The sequence below is a fragment of the Choristoneura fumiferana genome, chromosome 30, assembly GCF_025370935.1.
Source record: "Choristoneura fumiferana chromosome 30, NRCan_CFum_1, whole genome shotgun sequence".
NCBI classification, from domain to species: Eukaryota; Metazoa; Arthropoda; class Insecta; order Lepidoptera; family Tortricidae; genus Choristoneura; species Choristoneura fumiferana.
In genome coordinates, this window is record NC_133501.1 from 455608 (window position 1) to 478776 (window position 23169).

The 23169-nt window shown below is 39.7% G+C and overlaps 2 protein-coding genes across 2 annotated transcripts in view; one reads left to right on the plus strand and one right to left on the minus strand.

Moving 5' to 3' along the window:
• Positions 1 to 23009, plus strand: part of LOC141444798 (cytoplasmic FMR1-interacting protein-like) — a gene marked incomplete at its 3' end in the record, with an annotated part of 78333 nt that extends 55324 nt beyond the window's left edge. Inside the window, 19 exon segments of the mRNA XM_074110453.1 lie at positions 205 to 396; positions 482 to 603; positions 889 to 981; positions 7679 to 7809; positions 9234 to 9404; positions 9774 to 9856; positions 11151 to 11293; positions 13266 to 13439; positions 14744 to 14882; positions 15771 to 15857; positions 16447 to 16646; positions 19244 to 19377; positions 19898 to 19959; positions 19962 to 20088; positions 20167 to 20220; positions 20223 to 20290; positions 21018 to 21096; positions 21720 to 21814; positions 22882 to 23009. Of these exon segments, the coding sequence (XP_073966554.1) occupies positions 205 to 396; positions 482 to 603; positions 889 to 981; positions 7679 to 7809; positions 9234 to 9404; positions 9774 to 9856; positions 11151 to 11293; positions 13266 to 13439; positions 14744 to 14882; positions 15771 to 15857; positions 16447 to 16646; positions 19244 to 19377; positions 19898 to 19959; positions 19962 to 20088; positions 20167 to 20220; positions 20223 to 20290; positions 21018 to 21096; positions 21720 to 21814; positions 22882 to 23009 (2282 nt within the window).
• On the minus strand, positions 3405 to 6015 carry LOC141444774 (uncharacterized). The gene is made up of 2 exons (XM_074110410.1): positions 5781 to 6015; positions 3405 to 5705 (listed from the first exon to the last, which is right to left on the minus strand). The coding sequence occupies exon 2, from the start codon at positions 5601 to 5603 to the stop codon at positions 4521 to 4523; it is 1083 nt and encodes a 360-aa protein (XP_073966511.1). The 5' UTR covers positions 5604 to 5705; positions 5781 to 6015; the 3' UTR covers positions 3405 to 4520.
• Positions 23010 to 23169: the final 160 nt, after the last annotated feature.

Sequence of the window (23169 nt, forward strand, 5' to 3'; positions counted from 1 at the left end):
GAAGCTTTGTCGCTTGGTCTAAACGAGTCGGCACCACCAGGATATGTCGGCGCTTCGCACACCTCGTCTTCCGAATCGTCACCATCCTTTCAGCTCGACAGACTTGTCCTAAATCAATCTTACTTGTCTGTTTTTATGTGTGTTTTAGGACGGCGCACTTAACGCTGTGTGCGCTAAGTCTAACTCTGTTTTTTTTGTCATCAGGTAACAACAACGTTCAAGGAGGCTGGCTCGGACGCGGAGAACCGGGCGGTGACCGAGCTCTGCTTGCGCGGGCTGCAGCTGCTGTCGTCGTGGTGCTCGGTGTTGACCGAGCTCTGCTCCTGGAAGCTGCTGCATCCTACAGACCACGCCAGTAACTCGCGCTGCCCGCCTGATGCTGAGGAGTACGAGCGGGTGAGTGCCTGGCTAGAGAGACCAGAGGCAGGTTAATTATTGGCCTAACAGTCGCGATTACTAATATCTAATTTATTATTTTCAGGCGACCCGCTACAACTACACTTCGGAGGAGAAGTTCGCCATGATAGAAGTGATCGCGATGATCAAAGGGCTCCAGGTGCTCATGGCCAGGATGGAGACTGTCTTCGCTGATGCTGCGCGGAGGTGAGTCTATCGGAAATGAGGGCGGCGGATATAACTTCCGCAGAAACTATTGGAATATCTTTGAATGTTTTTTGAATACTTAGATCTTTTGGAAATATATTTTTTAAAGATATTCTGTTCGCTGATAATTGATAATTTAGTTTAATCTCCTCTGAATCATAAGTGTAAATTTGAAAGAAATATCTTAAGTAAAATGGCGCGTTTTATGCACTTGTTCTATAATCGACTATTTTCCTGATCTGAAAAAAAAAACGTCTCAACATTGTTATTCCGATTTGTCTTTAGATCAATCTACGCGGAACTGCAAGACTTTGTGCAGTTAATTATGCGCGAGCCATTGAGGAAGGCGATCTAAAACAAGAAGGATCTCATACGCAGGTATCTATAACACCTTCAAAATATATATATAAGATCATGAGTTATTTTCTTCTTGAAGCATAACACAATGTGATTCATCTAAAACAGAGTTTTATTTATGAAATACAGATAAGTTTTACATAAAAAATATCAACTAATGAAATAGTTACTAACCTAAAACAGAGAATCGACAATTAAATGTCCATGCTTTACTACTCTTTTTATAAAAACTTGAATCGTCTTTTGCACTTTTAAATTAAAGCAAATTCACAAACACAACCGAGCTTTAACTAAATTATCAAACACTATTCTATTAAAAAAGAAAACAACACGGTTTCTCCATTCTCCTCACTAGTGGCTCCCTCTAATGGGTGAACTGCTACATACTCAAATATGTCAACACAAAGCTTACATCACCCCCCTTCGAAATGCAAATTTTTTTCAACTTAAGTTGAATAAATTTAGCTGCGAAATCTAAAAATCAACAAGCATAGGAATGAGCTTTGTGACATGATATAGTCCAATAGATCTTGTACCACGACCGGTATTTATTTTAAAAACTGAATCCGATATTTTTTCTTCAATTTCAAAGGGACCAATTCTAATTTCATCCATCTTTTTTTTGTTTAATTTGTTTCCATAGTCAACATATACCTTATCTCCTTTTTTAAATTCATGTTGTAATCTATTCTTGGCAAATATGTTTTTATTATATTCGTGCGATTTTATTGACCTTTGGAGTGCTATTTTCCTGTCTTCTTCCAAACTTTTTGTTAATAACTGTCTTTCTTTTAATTCATGTGGTAACAAGTCTGTAGACTCACCAGATAGCAAATATTTAGGAGAAAATCCTGTAACAGAATGGTTTGTTTCATTGTATCTATTTCTACATTCTTCTGCTATTTTTGCCCAATTTGTTTTTCCTTTTGATTCATTCATTTTGCATCTTATTTTGTTAACAATAGTCTGGTTTAGCCTTTCGTTTAAACCGTTTGAGAACGGTGCGTCTACCGCTGTAAGTATTAATTGAGTATTTCGGTTTTTAAGGTAATTTTTGAATTCAAACGAATTAAAAGCTGGATATTGATCAGAGAGCAAGATGTCTATTGTTTCTTCTTTAGGAATTCTTTCTATAAGTTTGATGAAGTCTCGAGCATGTTGATTCTTAGAACATAGGATGTATGCGTACCTAGTGAAGTGGTCTACTAGTAGATGTAAGTATCTTTTTGCTGATCTTTGACCCCCAAATCCTCCTATTGTGTCCAGTGACATTATTTGAAAGGGTCTTTTAGCTGGGCCTAATTGCGACATAAAGCCATATTTTCTATTTAATCTTGTTTTGTTTTTTATGCATATCTCGCAGTTTTTGCATATATATTTAATATTTTCTGATAGATTCGGTGCAGTATAAAAGGGTTTTATTTTAGATTCTGTTTGATTTATTCCAGTATGACAATATTTTTCATGGGCTTTTTTTATCATAGTTTTACTGTAATCTTCACTTAGAATTATTTTTTTTCCATTTTTTCCACTTTTTTTATAATAAATTCCATCTTCTAAAATAATATTTTTTTCAAGTTCTTTTATTTGAAAATTTTGTGCTTGATCGTATTGTATGTCATGAATATCAATAATATTTACTGTTCTTAAGTTATCTTCATTATTTGCATCAATGTCTAATACTGGGTTTCTGCTGAGACAATCTGCTTCTGTATTATTTTTTCCTGGAAAATATTTTATTTCACAATTATATTGTGACAGATAATGTGACATATCGCCTAATTCATCATCAGGTCTGTTCTTTATATTTAACTTCTCTAGGGGTTTGTGATCTGTATAGACAGTAAAATAGTTTCCAATCAACCAATGTTGCCAAAACTTTATGCTCTCTTTTATGGCTAAACATTCTAAAAATATCGCTTTTTGTTTTTTTTGTGATCCATTTATTTTTTTTGAAAAATATGCTATCGGTTTTTCTTCGCCATTGTGCTGAATTTGTTTCAAAACTGCTCCTATTCCTATGGAACTGGCATCTGTATAAATAAATATTGGTGCTTGTGGATCATAAATGGCTAGTATTGGTTTGGAACATAGATAATTTTTAACTTTCCGGAATGCATCCTCACACTGTTCTGTCCAATTAAATCTCTGATCTTTTCTCAGCAATTTATGTAAAGGATCAAGAAGTATTGAGGCACTCGGAATGTATTTTCCATAAAAATTTATTTTTCCTAAAAATTGTCGTATTTGTTTTCTATTTTGAGGAGCAGGGAAATCTTTTATTGATTTCAAATTGTCTTTTAGGGGTGTGATCGTATTTTTTTGTAATATATGACCTAAATACTTAACAGAATGAGATGCAAACTTACATTTTGTTAATTTTAGCCTGAAACCTTCTTCTCGAATAGCCTCCAGCAATTTTTTTAAGTGTGTGATATGTTCATCAAATGTCTTAGAGAAAATCAGTATATCATCAATAAAATTCACAGCAAATCCTGTCAGACCATATTTCCTTATAATATTTCCCAAAATCCGTTGAAATATGGCTGGTGATGTCTTAAGGCCGAAGGGTAAACAGGTCCATTGGTAATGACCTTCTTGAGTTACAAAACCAGTTTTGTGTCGGTCTGTAATTTTTAAAGGGATGGACCAAAAAGCTGAATTTATATCCAGAGTTGTAAAATAGTTACAATTTATTGTTTTTGTTACTAAGTCTTCTATGAGAGGAAATGGTTGTGATTGAGGTATAATTATTTTATTCAAATCTCTGAAGTCTATGCATAATCTACTTTTTTTTCCTTCATCCCTTTTAAAAGCCAAGGTAACAGGTGCCGCAAACGGACTGTAAGATTCCTCGATCAATTCATGTTTTAAAAGTTGTGAGATTTGATTTTCTATTTCTATCTTGTCTTGGACTGAACATCTATATGGTCTTTTATAACAATATTTTTCAACTTGCAAATCTATACAGGCTTCATACTTCTTCACTTTTCCAGTGTCATATTTATTTTTAGCAAAAATTTCCGTGTAACTATCCAATAATATGTTTATTTGTTTTCTGTGATCAGTATCCAAGTATTCTGTATCTATATTAAATTTGTTTGTATCTATACCTTCATTAAAGTTTACTGTATATTCTTTTTCTTCTATATTTTTTTCCATATTTTCAATCTGTTTATCTTCAAACATATTTTTACTATTTATTTTGAAATTGTCTGTTTTTTGTATTTGGATATTTAAATTCTCATCATGAGTCAACCCAAATTTTTGTATTGAATCTAATCCTAGTATTAGATCATACTCAAAATTTTCATTTTCAAAGATAAATGCATTTATTTTATTCTTCTTATGCAATAACTCCGCATCCAGTGTAATTAACCCTTTAGTTTTACCCCCTCCACTTATTGTTTTTATTGTGTTATAACAATAATTTGGCTTCATATTCGTCACCTGAACTAATTTTGAATTTATTAATGTTATTCGTGAACCAGGGTCATACAGCCCTGTGGCTTCTAATGTATTATTTAACTTCACCAGAATCTCAATTAGTGGAGGGAATTTTAGTTTTTTGGATCTTCGTTACTCAGTTCAACTTCTAATATTGAATTAGAATTAAGGTTTTTGTCATCGGTTGTTTTTTTTCCATAGTTATACCAGCAAACATTTTCTGGATGAAATCTATTTAATTTTCCTTTATTCTCACAAATCCTGCACGATTTTTTTTCAGTTTGTTTTATTTCTTGTTTATTGTATTTATTTCCTGTGTTTAAGTTTTTCTTTGTGTCGTTTTTCCTAGTTAAACTTTCTAGTCCTCTGATGCAGTTAAATAAGTCACTTACTTCTTTAAGGCTTTCTCTGTCTATTCTGTCCATTATGAAGTTTGGTAGACCGGTGGCAATCAAATAAATGAGGGTTTGTGTATCTATTGATTTGTTTATTTCTAGTAACAGTCTCTCTTTTTTTAGAGCATATTCTAACATTGATCCTTGTATATATTTAAAATTCATAGCGTACCTGATTGGTGACCAGCCTTTATCAGCAAATGTTTCACTTAAACTTTTCTTCCATACCGACCAATCTGAATCTATAGTATGTTTGATAATCATTGAGGTGTACCAATCTATACAAGTATCTTCCAATAGTAATCTTAGAATTTCTACTTTTTGTAAATCTGTATCTATTTGTATACGTGCACATTCACTTTCAAAAGCATTTAACCATTGTTTAACATTTGTTGTATTCCTTGAAAACTTCTCTATTGAAAATTCTGCTACTAATCTCGTCTTATTTTCTGTTTTTTTTAACAATGTTGGTTCTGTTGATGACGACTCATGACCTTGTTCTAATTTTTCAAGTAAAAACCCATCAAATTGTAAGTTGTCATCATCTAAATATGTTGATTTCATTTCCTTGGTTAATGTTATCCAAACCTGTCTCTTATCGTGCCTTTTCTGGAGAGATTTTTTTATTTTTTCAAATATTTCATGCTTTAATATTTCTTTGTGTAAATACACCGATTGATACTCTCTAGGCATAACAAAAGTTTGGTTTTGTGTATCCGTAATGGACGTTATGGCATAAATATTTGTCTTACTATCATCCGGTTTGGCTTTTATTACAAATTCAAATCTTAATTTCTCCATTGTAGATTAACAATTTTTTTCACATGTGGGTAGGTATATCAATTGTCGATTTATAAGATCATGAGTTATTTTCTTCTTGAAGCATAACACAATGTGATTCATCTAAAACAGAGTTTTATTTATGAAATACAGATAAGTTTTACATAAAAAATATCAACTAATGAAATAGTTACTAACCTAAAACAGAGAATCGACAATTAAATGTCCATGCTTTACTACTCTTTTTATAAAAACTTGAATCGTCTTTTGCACTTTTAAATTAAAGCAAATTCACAAACACAACCGAGCTTTAACTAAATTATCAAACACTATTCTATTAAAAAAGAAAACAACACGGTTTCTCCATTCTCCTCACTAGTGGCTCCCTCTAATGGGTGAACTGCTACATACTCAAATATGTCAACACAAAGCTTACATATATATCATTGGACACTTGATAACATTGACCTAGTCGCTAACTAAGCAAAGCCTGTACTATGGACTGGCAACGGATAAACATACTTATATAGATAAATACATACTTAAATAGAAAAAAAGAAAGAAAGAAAGAAGACATTTATTCACTAACACAGAAGACACACATATACAGCAAAATTTACACAAATAATAATAATAAGCCTGATATCGTGCTGACAGATCGATCAAACCGCCAGGCAGTGCTCGTCGACGTCACCATCCCACATGACGAGAACCTCGTGAAGGCCGAGAAGGACAAACTCAGCAAGTACCTTGACTTGGCTCACGAGGTGACTGCTATGTGGGATGTTGACTCGACGATCATTGTCCCGATAGTCGTTTCGGCAAACGGTCTAATAGCGAAGAGTCTCGACCAACATCTCAAGAGACTCTCGCTAGATGGCTGGATCAAGGGCCAGATACAGAAGGCGGTACTTCTGGACACGGCACGCATCGTCCGGAGGTTCCTCACTCTGCGGCCCTGACCACCGGTAGCTTGGGCCCTACCCGTTACCGCGGCAAACTAGGTTAGGTTTTTATAATATTTTTATTTTGTATGTACTTTTCTGTATTTTACTTTTTATAACTATTATAAAAACCTAAACCTAAGAATGAAAGAAAAATAAAGAACATAATAATAATAAATTACAGAAAAACACATGAAAATAGTAAATACAATATACACAATTTAGTGTGTCCCCGCGAAAGTGAGACGGTCGCTGACTCAGCATTATGCTGAAGCGTTAGACGCCTGCAGCGCTGATTTTCTGCCAGAACCGTCTGTGACTCACGGAACACACTGAAATACATATTAAACATCCAAGACCTGAGAACAAACATACGAATGTCTACCCCGGCCGGGAATCGAACCTGGGACCTCAAGCTTCGTAGTCAGGTTCACTGAACTTGGACATCCATCTGCGTTAACATTTATCTGATGCAGTGTGTTGTGTCGCATCACACGCTATAGAGCAAGAAAGACAGAGAGCATCACAACACAACACGACAGATAAATGTCAATGCGGCTTTAGTATGTTAACTCTCCACTTAAATACTTAAATGAAATTAAGTATGAAGAGCATAATTGACAAGATTTCATATTTCTAAGACTATAATTTGATTCGTTCTCTGTATTCTGTTTGGAAAGCGAAAAACGCTGATATTTTTAAAATTTCGCTACAACTATTAATTAATTTATTACACTTTTTTTAAATGTGCTTATTCTAAAAGGGCATAACTCCAAAACTACGACACAATAGATCCATTACTTTTGTCTAGCCTCTATTAAAAAAAAAACCACGTAGATCTGACGTAGACGTTGCATAGAGACAATATCAAGGCCGCCCATTGAGGGAATAATAATAATAAAAAATTATGACAGCTCCTTTTTTCTGGTGATAAAGGCAAAGAAACATATCTATTCTGTTGTAGTGTTGGCAAATTCAGAGATATTTTTTCAATTTTTTGAATTTTTTTTTAATATAGAGAAATCAATTATAATAAATATTTTCCATGTTCAGGAGGCAAACTCTTCGATTCCTGTAGTAATTAAAAGATGTTAAAAAAATGAAATCTTTTCAATTTAAGCTTTGACCATTATAACGTGACCCTGTTCCCAGTATAATAGTATCGGTCCGGGAGACCTGCGGCGACTGGGCGCGCGGCTGCGAGCCCCAACAGGACCCGGCGCTGCGAGGCAAGAAGGATGCCGAAGCTAGTTTCACTATCAAAGTGCCGCGGCGGAACGTCGGTGAGTGAATTGTAGTTTCAATAAAAATGACAAAAAAAAACCCTGCAGTTGGTCAACCTATTACAAGTTAACTTGTAATAATAAATTGCAAATACAAACTGAAATGACTGCATTTTTTATTTCAATTCCAAATTTTTACTTTTACGGTCATCCCGTAAAACCTAAATTGAAATACAAACTGAAATATAGATGCACAGAAAAACCAGAAAAATAAGACCAGCGCTGGGAATCGAACCCTGGTCCTCGCATTCCGTGCCGTGTGCTATAACGCTACACCACTACTGGACAACGGTACAGATACGAATTTCCCCTATGCACCACATATCTCAGCTTGGTTTGTTTCAAGTTCCAATCCAATGGAATGCCGAAAGTTTCTCGATGAGGGCTACGGTATAGATGTCGCTAGCAAGCTGAGATATGTGGTGCATAGGGAAATTCGTGTCTGTACCGTTGTCCAGCAGTGGTGTAGCGGTATAGCACACGGCACGGAATGCCGACCTGGACCTGGACCTGGGTTCGATCCCAGTGCTGGTCTTATTTTCTGGTTTTTCTGTGCATCTATATTTCAGTTTGTATTTTCAATTTAGGTTTTACAAGATGACCGTAAAAGTAAAATTGGAATTGAAATAAAAATACAAAAGAAACCAAACAACAAATCTTTAAGTCAGGAATTGTATGTAACTGCGTTAGAAATATGGGCTTGCGTGTCCTAATAGGCGGGGCTTAAAAACCGTGTTCTGCGCGTCATTCGTCGTGCATCTGACATTGCAAATCCCTGCTTTGTTTCTGAATTTTAACCAGTCAAAAAGCACGTCTATTTGCAACCTCGAAAAGAATTCGTATTTTTGAATCATAAGTCGTTTTGGTTTTAGGTATGGCCACTTTTTGTGTGGAGTTTTTGAAAGACCTATCCAACTATACCCCATAAGTCACTAGAGGTTTAAACTAGAAAAAAATCATCACCACTACGTGTAGGGGGAGGGAGGGATACTTTGCGTCTCTTTGTCGGTGTGGCGTGGTATAGTAGTTTGATAACCAAGAGTGGAAAGTTTGAACGAATGTTCAACGGAAGGGATGTTCGGCGTTCAACCTCCAGTGTTGTATATATGCTCCTTGGTCACGTAGTGCATCTAGATGGCCATGCCGAAATGTGAAAAAAAAAGTGTCATTGACGTAACTCAGTTATCTCCGACTCCGTGGCTAATCGAAATTAAAAAAAAAATACTTTCCACCTTAGAGATGAAAACGCAATTTTCCACCCGGCTCTATATATGCTCATGCAAAGTTCCAGTAATCTAGCACTAGCAGTTTCTATGCTAAACCATGGGTGGAAGAACGAAACCGTGCCGCGCACGCAGCCACCAAGCACCAGCAGCAATCTGCACAACCTGAGCTGCACGCCGTTGATAGTGCTTGTTGCTCAGGGCCATCATCAACCCAGCTGTACATGGTGCGGACACAGCTGGAAGCTCTGATCTCGGACAAGTCCGGGGGGCGGCGCACTCTCCGCAAAGACCTGGACGCTGCCACGCTCAACCAGATCGAGACGTTCCACCGTCAGAGCTTCTACTGGAACTGTCTGCTGAATCTATCAGGTTAGTAACCCAGCAAGACCCGTCCAGCTGTAACATGGGCTATGTTCAGTAGTGGACGTCCTATGGCTGATATGAGGCTTTTATTTAGTTTCACCTGTCCCGTTGTCTGTCTGTCTGTAATCAAATCTTGCAAGTTATATTCGACCAACTTCTAGTAGTTGGATTGACTTGAAATTTGGTATACTAGTGTAAATTTCTGACAATACAATCATCTGGTAGTGACATCCTGGTAGTCCGGCCAGGATCGTCTCCACAGGATGGAACTCTTCAACGGTTAATGGTAGCAACTTGAAATTTGGTATGCAAATGTAGTTTGGGTAAAGTCAACAAAAAGTACAGTCAGCAAAAAATTAACTTATTGTCTAACAGATTCTCTGCAGAAGTGCTGCGATCTCTCCCAACTGTGGTACCGAGAGTTCTATCTGGAAATGACCATGGGCAGGAAAGTCAACGTAAGTTATAGAATATTAAAATGGACACAGATTTATATTGAAGTGGATGACGCAAGCTGTGGGAGTCTAGTGGCGGCCTATGGCCTCTCAAGCAGAGGATCGTGGGTTCAAATAGCAAGCTCGCACCTATGTGTTTTCAGAATTTACCTTGAGTGACATCCCAGCATATACCTGCATATCGGGAGCCCGAAGTTATTTGTCCTAATGATTTTTCAGTTTCAAAAACATTTGGGAAAAAATAAATATCGTAAGTAAATCATTTGGATAAAAAATCGCTGAAAAATAAGAGAACTGAGATGCCGATGATAGCACAAGTACTAGTGAACAGGGATGTAACGGATGTGGTTTTGTCGGAACCGAAAGCGGAACCAGATGTGTTCAATTTAGTTTATCGGAACCAGAAACGGAATCTGAAGCGAAAACGGAACCGGAACCAGAATCGGGGCCTGAGTTATAGTTGGACGATGCGACGGTGGACGGTGCACTAACAGCACGTGGCAAGTGGGGCGATGAGCGAATGGCCGGTATAAACCTGTTTGTTTTTGATGTACGCCGCTCATGTCCCGCCACCGCGCTAAGCATTGGTATCCTATATAACTTCCGTTTCAAATGTAACTGAACCGGAACCGAAACGGATGTGTAATACCAAACGGAAGTTCCGACTTAACGGAAACAGAACCGGAGCTCCGTAACATCCCTGCTAGTGAATATGCTCTCGAAATAGTTATTTGGACGTTTTCAAAAAAATGTTTACCCTTTTAGCAAAATGTATTTTGTCATACATTTGTATACAGTTCAGTTTTGTGACGCCCATACCGAGGGTATGAAAATAACGTCAAAAAACTGCAATTTTTGATTGGGACATTTTTTAAACCATTAAAAACGATTGTGCTTTTGATTCTGAGTAGGAAAAGCCCTATTTTTCCCAAAATTGAAAAAAAGAAAGGGTACTTTTTTGTCAAAATGCCCATTTACTAATTACTTTTTTGCGAATTTTTGACACCTAGTGCCGCAACTTCCTAAGCTTCTGGCCCTTCCAGAGGTTTCAGCTATAAGGCTCCGTTTCCACCAGAGATGTGCGAGCATGTGTTGTGAGGAATGTGTTTTTCATGAGCCAATAGGAACGCTTCATTTACCTCGCCTCGCTCCGCTCAGCTGTTTCCACCACAGATGTGCTGTGCGAGGATAGGTAAATGTAGCGTTTCTATTCGCACATCTCTGGTAGAAATGGGAGCCTAAGAGCGCCTTAAATAGCCGGTACACCAAGTTTGATAGTGACTTTGCTTCTCCATAGAAATGCACAGTCCGCCACCAACATAACGAGGAGTGCAACGACCTGATAACCATGGAGAAACGCATCCAGTTCCCCATAGAGATGTCCATGCCGTGGATACTGACTGATCACATACTGCGCAGCAAGGAGCCCGCCATGATGGAGTGAGTCCTTTTTTTATGTACCTAATAGCAGACAACGGTTCATTCACTTCAAACAGTTCATTCAGACAGTTAACTACATTATTATATTTGTATACTGTATTGTAGCTTCCACTATGTTTGACTTTGAAACTCATTCTATCCCTTTCGAACCCAGCCGAGTATGAAAAGAGTTACGACAGTGGACCAGTACAATCCATGTCAAATTCAAATGTAATTAACCCGCACGATCGTATCGGCTGTGTTCGAAAGGGCTGTGTAAGTCGCCAATTGATTGCTCTTCTCATCCACGTTTGACTGGTAGAGATGCCTTAAAGGGATAAGTCCAGTACACCTTTGTACATGTATCTTAAAGTTTGTCAATTGTATTTTGACGAAAATACATACTGAAACATGGATGCACAGAAAAAAACCAGGAAAAGAGACCAGCGCTGGGAATAGAACCCAGGTCCTCAGCATTCCGTGCTGCGTGCCATACCCGACCACCACCACTGGACAGGAATCTAGACACAAATTTCTCCCATTCAGCCTGCATTTTTCTTAGTCACTTAAGCAGCGACATTAGCGACATCTATGTTTTAGCTCTCATCGAGACATGTCAACATTCCTTCGGAAGTAACCGCTCACCCGGACAAGAGATGTCGCTATTAAGCAATCAAATACAGATTGGTTTTTGGAGTCCTTTTTTGTATTTTTTATTTCAACTCCAAATTTGTTACTTTTACGGTCATCCCGTGAAATCCAACGAAAATCGTAAAAATCGTAAATCGAAATAAAAAATACAAAAAGACTCCAAAAAACCAATCTTAATTGTATTTTGTTTCTTTTCTTTTGTACAATAAAGAGTTTACATACATACATACTTAGGTATTTATGGTGACAAAACTAATAATGAAAGGAATCGGAATCGCGACAGCGTTGAAAGCGCGAGGTTATTTGTTTGATGAACAAATAATCTTCCATCCACTGTCCAATACCACCAGGTTTACCGACGACATGACGTTTGATGATGATGGTCCCATTCAGGGTCCATATCATTGTAAGCCATAATGTAGTGTTTGTCATAATGATCATTTGCCATAACACTTCTTCTCTAAAGTCATAAAATTTTCAGGAACTTTGAAATGGCTATTTTGTAGAATGCTATAAGTGAGGTTAGGTTTATTTTATAACAATCAGGAATTATTTTTAGTTCGCAAGAAAGGAAGAGGTATGACAAATGATCATTATGGCAAACATTACATTATGACTTTTAATAGGTATGGATTATAAAAATGCTCAATTCACTTAGTACCTATTTGTTTATCAAATTACTCTTTTAGCTCACAAACATGACAAGCACTGACTCCCAAGAAACAGGCCTCGCCTACTTAGGCGACTACTACCTACTTCTACTAAACTAAACTACTTAGTTTGTGAGTTGGGATTCAATTGTTCATTTGTGCAATGTTAATTACTATTATTATGGGGTCAATCAACTTTTTAGTATTCTGTCCCGTAACTCTGTACACCGTAAATGTTTACATTTATACTATTAGCATAATTAGGAGACGAGCCATGAAGGGATTGCCTTAAAACTGTCACAACTTCTAACTTTTAGTGGATTTGTACCCCACAAAATCATACTCTTAATAAGTGGGCGTTTTCAAAAACAAAGTGTACCCTTTCCTTTTTTTTTGAATTTTTGGAAAAAAATTGGTTTTTCCTAGTCAGAATCAGGAGCGCAATCGATTCCGATAGTGTAAAGAGTCCCCAAAAAAATGACAGTTTTGTGACGTTTTTTTTTCATACAATCAGCATGGGCGTGACAAAACTAACTCATAAAGTTTTGTATGAAAATATGTGGTCATTTTTTTAAACGATCGGAATCCCAAATTAAAAAAAAAAGACGTTACCATGACAACAAGCTACAGTAGAGTTGATTGACCCTATTCCAATATAGACCGAATTATAATTTGAGCAAATGCCCACACAGATACGTCCTCTACCCTCTGGATTTATACAACGACTCTGCCCAGTACGCGCTCACGGTGTTCAAGAAACAGTTCCTGTACGACGAAGTGGAAGCCGAGGTTAACCTGTGCTTCGATCAGTTCGTGTACAAGCTGGCTGAGCAGGTGTATGCTCATTACAAGCAGCTGGCTGCCAGGTGAGACGATTAACAGTGGGCACTCCGACTATAAGGTTGTAATTGAATAACTGAAAATGTGAAATTAGTTTGTCCAAAACCGAAAGAATTAAAAACTAATTAAAATTCGATCGGTTCTCTTATAGGAATCGTCAACAAAATTACATTGAAATTAACATCCAAGAAAAATCTAGTTAAAATAATTAAGTACCGATTAAAATAAAATTGATTTTATTACTTTGTCCGCATATTTGCTTACCTATCCATGCAAAATTACAGCTTTCGAGCGCTAATAGCCTTTTACAGCCTTATTCATAAAAAATCCTTAATTGAATAATAATATAATAACGGATCAGACGCCTTATGTGCCAACATCTGCATCTTGACAAATCAAAGACAAAAAATGGCCTCATCGATAATATAAAAGAAATAATTGACAGCAGTGACAGCAAAAAAGCGAGATGTTTATTTTCCCGCAATTTCCTTATTCATCCTTATATTAGTGGAAACGGGCCATCGTTTGTATGCATCGACATTCATAATACACTGGAACTTGCGGGCTAAACGCTTGTGAGCCGCACCCCACTACCAGATTATTGTATTGTCACGCAATTTACACAAGTATGCTAAATTTGAAGACAATCCGACTACTGGAAGTTGGTCGAATTTAATTTGCAAGATTTGACTACAGTAAACGGGACCGGTGAAACTAAATAATAGTAGATTATTGTCGTGGCCTGGAAGTAGGCAATTGCTGGCTGAGTATGAGTATTAAACGGACGAGCTTGCAAGTCCGTTTAACTAATACGAAGCCAGCAATTGCTATTCCAGCCGAGACTAATATAAAGCTTTTCTCAAAAATGGTGAATAATTCTGAAATAGAATAAACTTTTTCTCAAAATATATTATAAAATTTTATTTTATTCCAATATTTTTCTTATGCTTTCCCGCCTTTTTTCATTAAAAATAAACTGCAGGTGTATTTTCCACCGAAAACACCACAAGCTATTTCAGACCCAATAGAAAAAGTCCGGAGTTCCAACAAAATATCTGATACCGGCCATTAGACTTGGCTGTATACGACTTGTGCCAACATTTCCATAGCCTTTTTAACTTAAAAAAAAAATGCGACTGATTGCAGGCGCGCTAATTCATTATTGTCGAGCTAGCGCGCCTGCAATAGTTTTAACTTTTTAATTTTTCGCTGACCATAAACTATGCACTTCACCTTCTGATATGTAAAGAATAATGTCAACTTTTACGGTCATTTTTGAGAAAAAGCTTGTAATGAATGATTATAGAGCAGTAATGTTGCTTGGTTACAGCATGCTGTTGGACAAGCGTTACCGGGCTGAGTGCATGGCGCGCGGAGCCCCGGCCGGGCCGCACGCCGGCCGCTACGCGTCGCTGCTGCGGCAGCGGCACGTCGCGCTGCTGGGACGGCACGTCGCCCTCAGCGCGCTGGTGACTATTGTGTCCAATATTTGAAAATATCCGATATTAGTGATAAATATCAAGATATCAGATGTTTCATCATCGCGTCCCACTGCTGGGCACAGGCCTCCTCTCAATACAAGAGGGCTTGGGCGATAGTTCCCACGCGGGTCCAGTGCGGATTGGGAATTTCACACGCACCATTGAATTGCTTCGCAGGTTGGTGCAGGTTTCCTCACGATGTTTGCCTTCACCGCAAAGCTCGTGGTAAATTTCAAATGTAATTCCGCACATGAATTTCGAAAAACTCAGAGGTGCAAGCCGGGGTTTGAACCCATGACCCTCTGCTTGAGAGGCGATAGGTCAAACCACTAGGCCACCATGTTTATTTCCGATATTTATTTATTTATGTGATGTTTATGATAAATATCAAAATATCCCATATTTTTAATAAATATCAAAATAACCGATGGAACTTTACTACTTACTTACGTGTTTTCAAACTTTCATAACTCGAAGTGGGTAGTATTATAAAGGTGAATTATATAAAGGTAACATGCACTGACAAGCTTTGATTTACAAAATAAATATAAAAATAGTTAAATACGGTATTAGAAGTAGATTCGAATCGAGTTTCAATGGTCTATAACATACTATATCCTCCTGAGTCCTGACATTTTTTTATCAAACTTAGCGTTTAAGACCTTAGACGTGGTTGACCTGCTTTGTTATTTTGGTAATTATTTCAAAATTCTTAGAATTCTTTATTCAATGAACAATTTGCACTTTATAAAGTACATTCGGCGGTTATGCTTAGCGTTAATTAATCCATTATAAAGTACGCGTGGACTTAGGAGGATATTTACTTACAAACTTAGATAAAACTGAAGCTGATAAAAGCGTGTTCGTCTGTCTCAGGTGGCGCAGCGCATCAACTCCGATATGCACCGAGCTTTGGACGCGGCGGTGGCCAAGTTTGAAGCTGGAGACATCACTGGGGTTGTGGTAAGTACAAGAGAGAGATAAAACAAACGTTGAAGTACCAAATAAACATTTGCCTTACCTTATGTCACTCAACACAAGGAGTTAAGTTTTTAGGGTTCTGTACTCAAAGGGTGCCAACGGAACTCTATTACTGAGACTCCGCTGTCTGTCTGTCCGTCCGTCTGTCACAGGGCTCTCTCTTGAGTCGTAATAGTTAGACGCTTGAAATTTTCACAGATTATGTATTACTGTGGCCGCTATTACAGCAAATACTAAAATAAATATTTAAGGGGGGCTCCCATGCTACAAACGGGATTGTTTTGCCGGTTTTTGCTTGATATTAATAACGGCAACAGGTCGATGCTTGAAATATTCACAGAATCTTTAGTTGTATAATCACTTTAAAAATAAAAATTTGACAAAATTGATTTCTTTTGCCGTTTTTTTACTAACGTCTAATGTTGTATAAATAATGGTACGGAACCCTTCGTGTGCGAGTCCGGCTCGCACTTGGCCGGTTACTCAAAGCAATTAATGCCATAGATATAACAGACTTTTAAAGGTAGCTTCAGGGGTTTATACTTTTCGCTTAAAAAAGTATTTTTTTCAGGAACTGGAAGGCCTGATAGCCGTCAACCGTCTCTGTCACAAACTCCTGAGCCGCTATTTGGCTCTGGACGACTTCGACAGCATCCTGCGGGAGTCAGACCACGGCGTGCTGGCTCCATACGGACGCATCACTCTGCACGTGTTCTGGGAGCTCAACTACGACCTGCTTCCTAATTACTGCTACAACGCTGCCACTGACAGGTGAGACGACACTGCGGTACGGGTAAAACACTGGTGCGGCTACAACACTGCGGTACGGGTAAAACACTGGTGCGGCTACAACACTGCGGTACGGGTAAAACACTGGTGCGGCTACAACACTGCGGTGCAGCTACAACACTAGTGCGGCTACAACACTGTGGTACAGCAACAACACCGTGGTGTAGAGCCGCTTTCTGGCTTTGGACGACTTCGACAGCATCCTGCGGGAGTCAGACCACGGCGTGCTGGCTCCATACGGACGCACCATCATCTGCACGCCATCTGCCTGCTGCCTAATTATTGCTGCCACTGACAGGTGAGACAACATTGCGGTACGGTTACACCACTGTGATACGGCTCCAGCACTATGTTGCGGCTACAACACAGGTGTGGCTATAACGCTGTAGTACAGCTACAACATAACGTTGCGGCGACAACATTATGGTGCGGCTACAACACTGTGGTGTGGCTATGATACAGTGTTACAGCTACAACATTGCGGTGGCGGCAACAACACCGCGGCGTGGCTACAACACAGAATTAGGGCTAAAATACTGCGGTACCGCTACAACACTGTCGTGCGGCTACAACATAGTGGTACTGCTACAACACTGTGATGTGGATACAATACTGTAGTGCGTGTACAACACTATTGTACATCAACAGAAACAAATTCCCTGGCTCCATCTTTGCAATTATGTACGTATGGATCATTTTGTGTAATATTCATGTGGGAATGAGGGTGGATAATGTTAGAATGATTTGATGTAAACGAGCGACCGAATGACTGGAGACTAATGTGGAGTGAATGAGATGAGCGAATGAGTAAAAGAGTGTGAGTTTTGATCGGGTGAGCCTACGTGCTAGTTGTGTTTTCTGTTCTTTGTCATTTTATAACGTATTCCATTTAGTTTTTTTTAATAAACTTTTTTACTTTTTTGTTTTAAAGTTTGTTTCCTTCACACGATCCCACATTTTTGGGGGCTCGTCCGGGATCGGAAGGAGAAATTAAATCGTGGATACGACGACGGACTGGTGTGCTACGTGGTGTAACGAGGCGGTTACATTTCGTGTTGTGGCGGTTGCTATTTACGACGGGCGGCCGAAATAACGACGAAGACGAGTTTCTGCTGGCTTCGGGAGTAAGACGGTGGCTTCTGAGCGGCGAGAAACGGCACATCGGACAGATGCAAGCGGATACGATGTATGACGAGGCAGCTAGCGAGGCTCAGAGTGGAGGTGTGGATGAGGCACCGAAACTAAAACTCCATACGACGACGACGACTACTGCAAGAGTGATGACGACGTACGACGTTGATGAAAGCTTGCAGTACATTGACGACTTAGTAAGTAAATTTAGCGCGCAAGACGAGATGGAAAGCGTGACTAAATTTATCGAAGATATTGAAGAAAACGCTGTGATATTTGGTTGGACGCCCTTACAAAAATTATTTGTTGCTAGGCGTAGCATGACGGGTACTGCGGCGCTTTGGCTTCAAGCGGAGCGACCGTTTAAGTCGTGGGACGAGTTAAAATACGCGCTAAAGAAAGAATTCCTGACACGATGGATATAAGGCGATTCACGAGTTTATGGCGGCGCGTAAAAAGAAGGTAGACGAGAGTTGCCTTGACTACCTACTTACGATGCGCGAGTGGGCAACCGAGGGAAATGCCAGATGATGTGACAATTAAGTATATTGTCGACGGCATCGAAGATGCGGAGACGAATAAGACGGTGTTATACGGAGTGACATCCTACGGTGACTTGAAGGACAAACTAAGAATTTACGAAATGATTAAGAGTAAGATGTCAAGTATGCAGTTACAACACGATGACACGACGAAAAACCGGCCCGTAAAGACGTGCTACAGCTGTGAGGAAGAAAACCATAGTACATTTGAAAAACATCGAACGAATCAGCTGACGAGCATAATGGCGGCGCTGGCGGAATTCAATCGGCGAATTCGAACGAGAACGAATCGAATGAACGAACTTATTCGTGGCGAGTTGATGTTCGAACGAATGAGTTGGACGACGAATGTGCATCGAATGGAACGACCGGGAGCGATTTGAAGATGGCGGCCATGGCGGCGACGAACGTCAAACGTCACAGGAGTGTCACCGATAGTGACAGTGACAGCTCATACCAAACAAGAAACATCGATCAGAAGCCAATAAAGAAGATTTTATTGTGTAGTCGAAGCATTAACGCGTTGATAGACTCCGGTAGTGACGTGAACCTTGTGTCGGAGGACAGTTACGAGTTGTTAGGCGCGCCGGGCCATAAAAAGTGCGAACTATCGTTGACGGGACTCGGCGCATCGAAAGTCGTATCGCCGGGCCCGGGATACGTGAAGACGAACATTGCAATCGACGACAAGTGTTGTGATGTGGTTCTACATCTTGACTAATGTGGATGAATGAGATGAGCGAATGAGTAAAGAGTGTGAGTTTTGATCGGGTGAGCCTACGTGCTAGTTGTGTTTTCTGTTCTTTGTCATTTTATAGCGTATTCCATTTAGTTTTTTTTAATAAACTTTTTTACTTTTTGTTTTAAAGTTTGTTTCCTTCACACGATCCCAATTCATTCTTGCAGATTCGTGAAATGCCGCGGCATCCAGTTCGCGGCGAATGTGCAGCGCGAACGCCCGCAACAGTACGGGCACGCGCTGCTCTGGGGCTCCAAACAGCTCAGCTTGGCTTACTCGGCTCAGTACGCGCAGTATGCAGGTTAAGGGCATTTCTATCTACCGTTGTACCTGAGTTCATCTCACCGAAATATGTGGTGCATGGGAGACATATGTGTCAGACTCCTGTCCGGTGGTGGTATAGGGGTATGGCATTCAGCACGGATTGCTGAGGACTCGGGTTCGATTCCCAGCGCTGGTTCTGAGGAATCCTTGGTATACTAGGGACAGGCAGGAGATCGTATCACCAAAACCACAGCTATTGTATCGAGTTTATTAGAAGACTGACTTGACATGCGAAATAATATTTTCTACCCTCTTATTTGCTAGATGCTTACTACCTACATTACAGTTTCTTTTCCTGGTTTTTCTGTGCATCTATGTTTCATATTGTATTTTTGATAGCAAACGTTTGATCAAAAATATCTGAACACGACTCTTTTTAACGGCGTAGAAGTGTGTTCAGATATTTTTGAACAAATTTTTGCTCACAAGTTTATAAACCCGACTGTACATTCTATAGCACATTTCGGCGGTACGAAGTAAACAAATCGCTGTCGCAGGTTTCGTGGGCACGCAGCACTTGCACGCGCTAGTGCGTCTGCTGGGCTACCAGGGGGGCGGTGGTTGGTCGCGGAGCTGCTGGGGGTCGCGCGGGGGCTGCTCCACGGGACTCTGGCGCAGTTCACGCGCGCGCTGCAGGCCGCCATGCCGCGCCACTGCAAGCTGCCGCGGTACGACTACGGCTCTAATGGTGAGTGGCTGGAGGGGGCCGGGCCGCTAGGGGGTCCGGCTGATCATGATGATGATATTTAAATGTTTCTTTGTTCAGGTGTGTTGGGCTATTACCACGCGCAACTGACAGACATAGTGCAGTACCCAGACGCGAGACGGAGCTGTTCCACGCCTTCCGGGAGCTCGGGAACATCATACTGTTCTGTATGCTGATAGAGCAGGTAGGCCACTGTTGGCTCATAGCCCACTCTACCTATACTGTTATAGGGAGTGCACTAGAGTTTTAGTCACTCACACAAGAACATGTCGTGTAAATTACTCATTCAATCTCCTTTAATGCAATCAACTACCTAACTGTCTGTGTACCTAAGTGAAATTTTAATGTAAAAAGTACAACTGTTGTTTTTTTCTATGTTTTATTATTTTTAAATTAATTATTCCGGTCCGCGGACCGGGAGACGAGCTGTCGGTAGGCCTCCAACAAGATGGAGCGACGACCTGGTTGAGATCGCGGGATCGCGGTGGATGCGGAAAGCACAAGACCGGTCTGAGTGGAGAGCCTTGGGGAAGGCCTATGTCCAGCAGTGGACGTCTTTCGGCTGACATGATGATGATGATGAAATAAATTATTTGTCTGCGTATTCTGATCAACTTTTTCTGGTACCTCGTTGCCATGGTTACGTCCCCTGGACAACTCTTTAAAAACACGAGTTTCTATATGTTTTCTGTGGTTAAAATTCATCAAGCTTACATTTTTGTCATAGTTACAAGCTCATTATTTTATGGACTATCTCTTAAGCACATTAGTAGCATATATTAAAGCAGTTTAAAAAAAAACTCTCTGTTGTCTCTTGGACAACGGGACAGAATAACAAACAAGAAAAAGTTGATTGACCCAGGTACTGAGCCATATATTTTTTTAATTAAGTTAATCTGTATTCTGTGCAGGCGTTGAGCCAGGAAGAAGTGACGGACTTACTGCACGCCGCGCCCTTCCAGAACATCTTGCCGCGCCCGTTCACTGGTGGTAAGTCAGAGGATCTAGTTTTGTAGTTTCTTTACTGTCAATGACAGCTATGGAATACAGTAGAATCCGGTTATAACGACGGCCAAGGGACCGGTGATATTACGTAGTACTAACCGGACGCCGGACTAAACGAACGGTAGTACTTTCATGGTGGCTCATATTAAAACCAAACATATTCCTATACTTACGTCGCTAAAAACGGTTGGTTGTTCAATGCGAAGTCGTACTAAACGGACTACACTGTAATTAAATAATATTTGATTATTTCTATTTTCAAATCACATATGGGTACCTTTTTTGAATTAGGATAAATTATGTATTTTTTTAATTCAAAATAACAAGTACTATTTATTGTTATGGACAAAAAAGAGTGTAATCAATTTTCTTTATGATTTTTAAGGAGGTATCAGACGTTCTCTCGAATGAATGTTCTCAGTCTTCGACTTCGGGCTTTAAATAGACTCTCTTTCGTAATTCCTTGTTTGCCACCCTTAAGGCACTGTAATGAACAGTGTATTGTAATAAACAATATTTAGCTTGGATTTAAAAATTAATAGCAATTTTACCGCTCAAAGTAAAACAACTATTTTTTTTATTTCATAACTTGTATTTTTTGCGTGTAGAGGGAGAAAAACCGGAGACGAAACAGAAGCGATTGGAGGCGAAATACGCGGCACTGCAGATTGTCCAGAACGTCGACAAATATGGCACCGCTAAGGTATGTTCGGTGCCAAATAGGGTACCAGCCGTCCTTAACATATTCGGTGCTGCTCAACGCATATAAAAGTACCTACATATGTTACGAGAACTTCAGTTCACTTCAGTTCATGCGTGTCCCAGAAATCGCCAACGTCAAAAATCTAGCTATGTTTCCAGGGAGTATCAGACGGTTCACTCGAATGAATGTTATTCCGAGTGAATGCTTAATTTTGCTTTCATTCCATGTTCACACAGCTCAGCTGGAATGACGTAAAAAGAACATTGATCCGTAGTTTCTTTTAATAGGGCGTCAAATGAAGTCGAAAGTCGTTGAAGGGATTCTAAAAGGATAAAATTACCAAGTGCGGGTAGTTCGTGTTACGAGTGCTGGTACTATTTGTGATCAAGTGCGGGTAGTTCGAAGAACTCGCGCTGCTTGGCAGACTTGAACACCCCACATTTCAGTCTACTCGTGACCACGGCCACTGTAATGTGGTCGAAACGTCGAGGTAAATATTAATAGTGTGTTTTAGCGTCATAAGTCCTGTTTGTGGTATCGAAAATATAAACTGAAATATAGATGCATAGAAAAACCAGAAAAATAAGACCAACGCTCGAATCGAACCCAGGTCCTCGGCATTCCGTGCCACGTGCTATGCCACTAACTGGACAAGTTTCAGTTTGTATTTTTGATATTCGTTTACGGGATGACCGTAAAAGTAACAAAAAAATTTGGAATTGAAATAAAAAATACAAAAAGATTCCAAAAACCAATTCTGTTTGTTATTTTGACTATAAAGGGATTCTATCGTTGTATTCGTCAAGTTTGTGGTTCTAAAGGCGTTGGTAATTTTAAAACTTCTCCAATAACAGCAACGTATTTTGTTCGTTCCATTTGAACACCATTTTGCAGCGCCATTTGACTTGACGTTGGTATGCTACAGGGTTCGAGTGAACGTTCCCTCTGTCTTCAGACTGTTCATTTTCTTTCATCAAAAATACTTATAAATGTGTACGGAACCCTCGGTGCGCGAGTCCGACTCGCACTTGCCCGTTTTTTTTACTTGAAGGTTTATGTGTTTGCAGCAAAGCCAGCTGGCCCGCGAAGGCGACCTCCTGACGCGCGAGCGCCTGTGCTGCGGCCTGTCGCTGTTCTCTGTGGTGCTGCGGCGGCTGCGCGGCTGCCTGCAGGCCCCCCAGTGGCCCCTGCCCCCGCGCCCCCCACCACGCCCCTACACGCAGACGACACCAAGAGTTTCCACCGGTGAGCACACACTGTATACACGGACAGGACACGGTGTACATACTGTCAGTCACGGGGTATACCGACCAGCACACAATATGTACAAGTATACAGGGTGGCTCATTTAGATC

Excerpts from the sequence above, each read along its gene's own strand:
- LOC141444774 (XM_074110410.1), bottom strand. The coding sequence starts at position 5,603 with ATGGAGAAATTAAGATTTGAATTTGTAATAAAAGCCAAACCGGATGAT.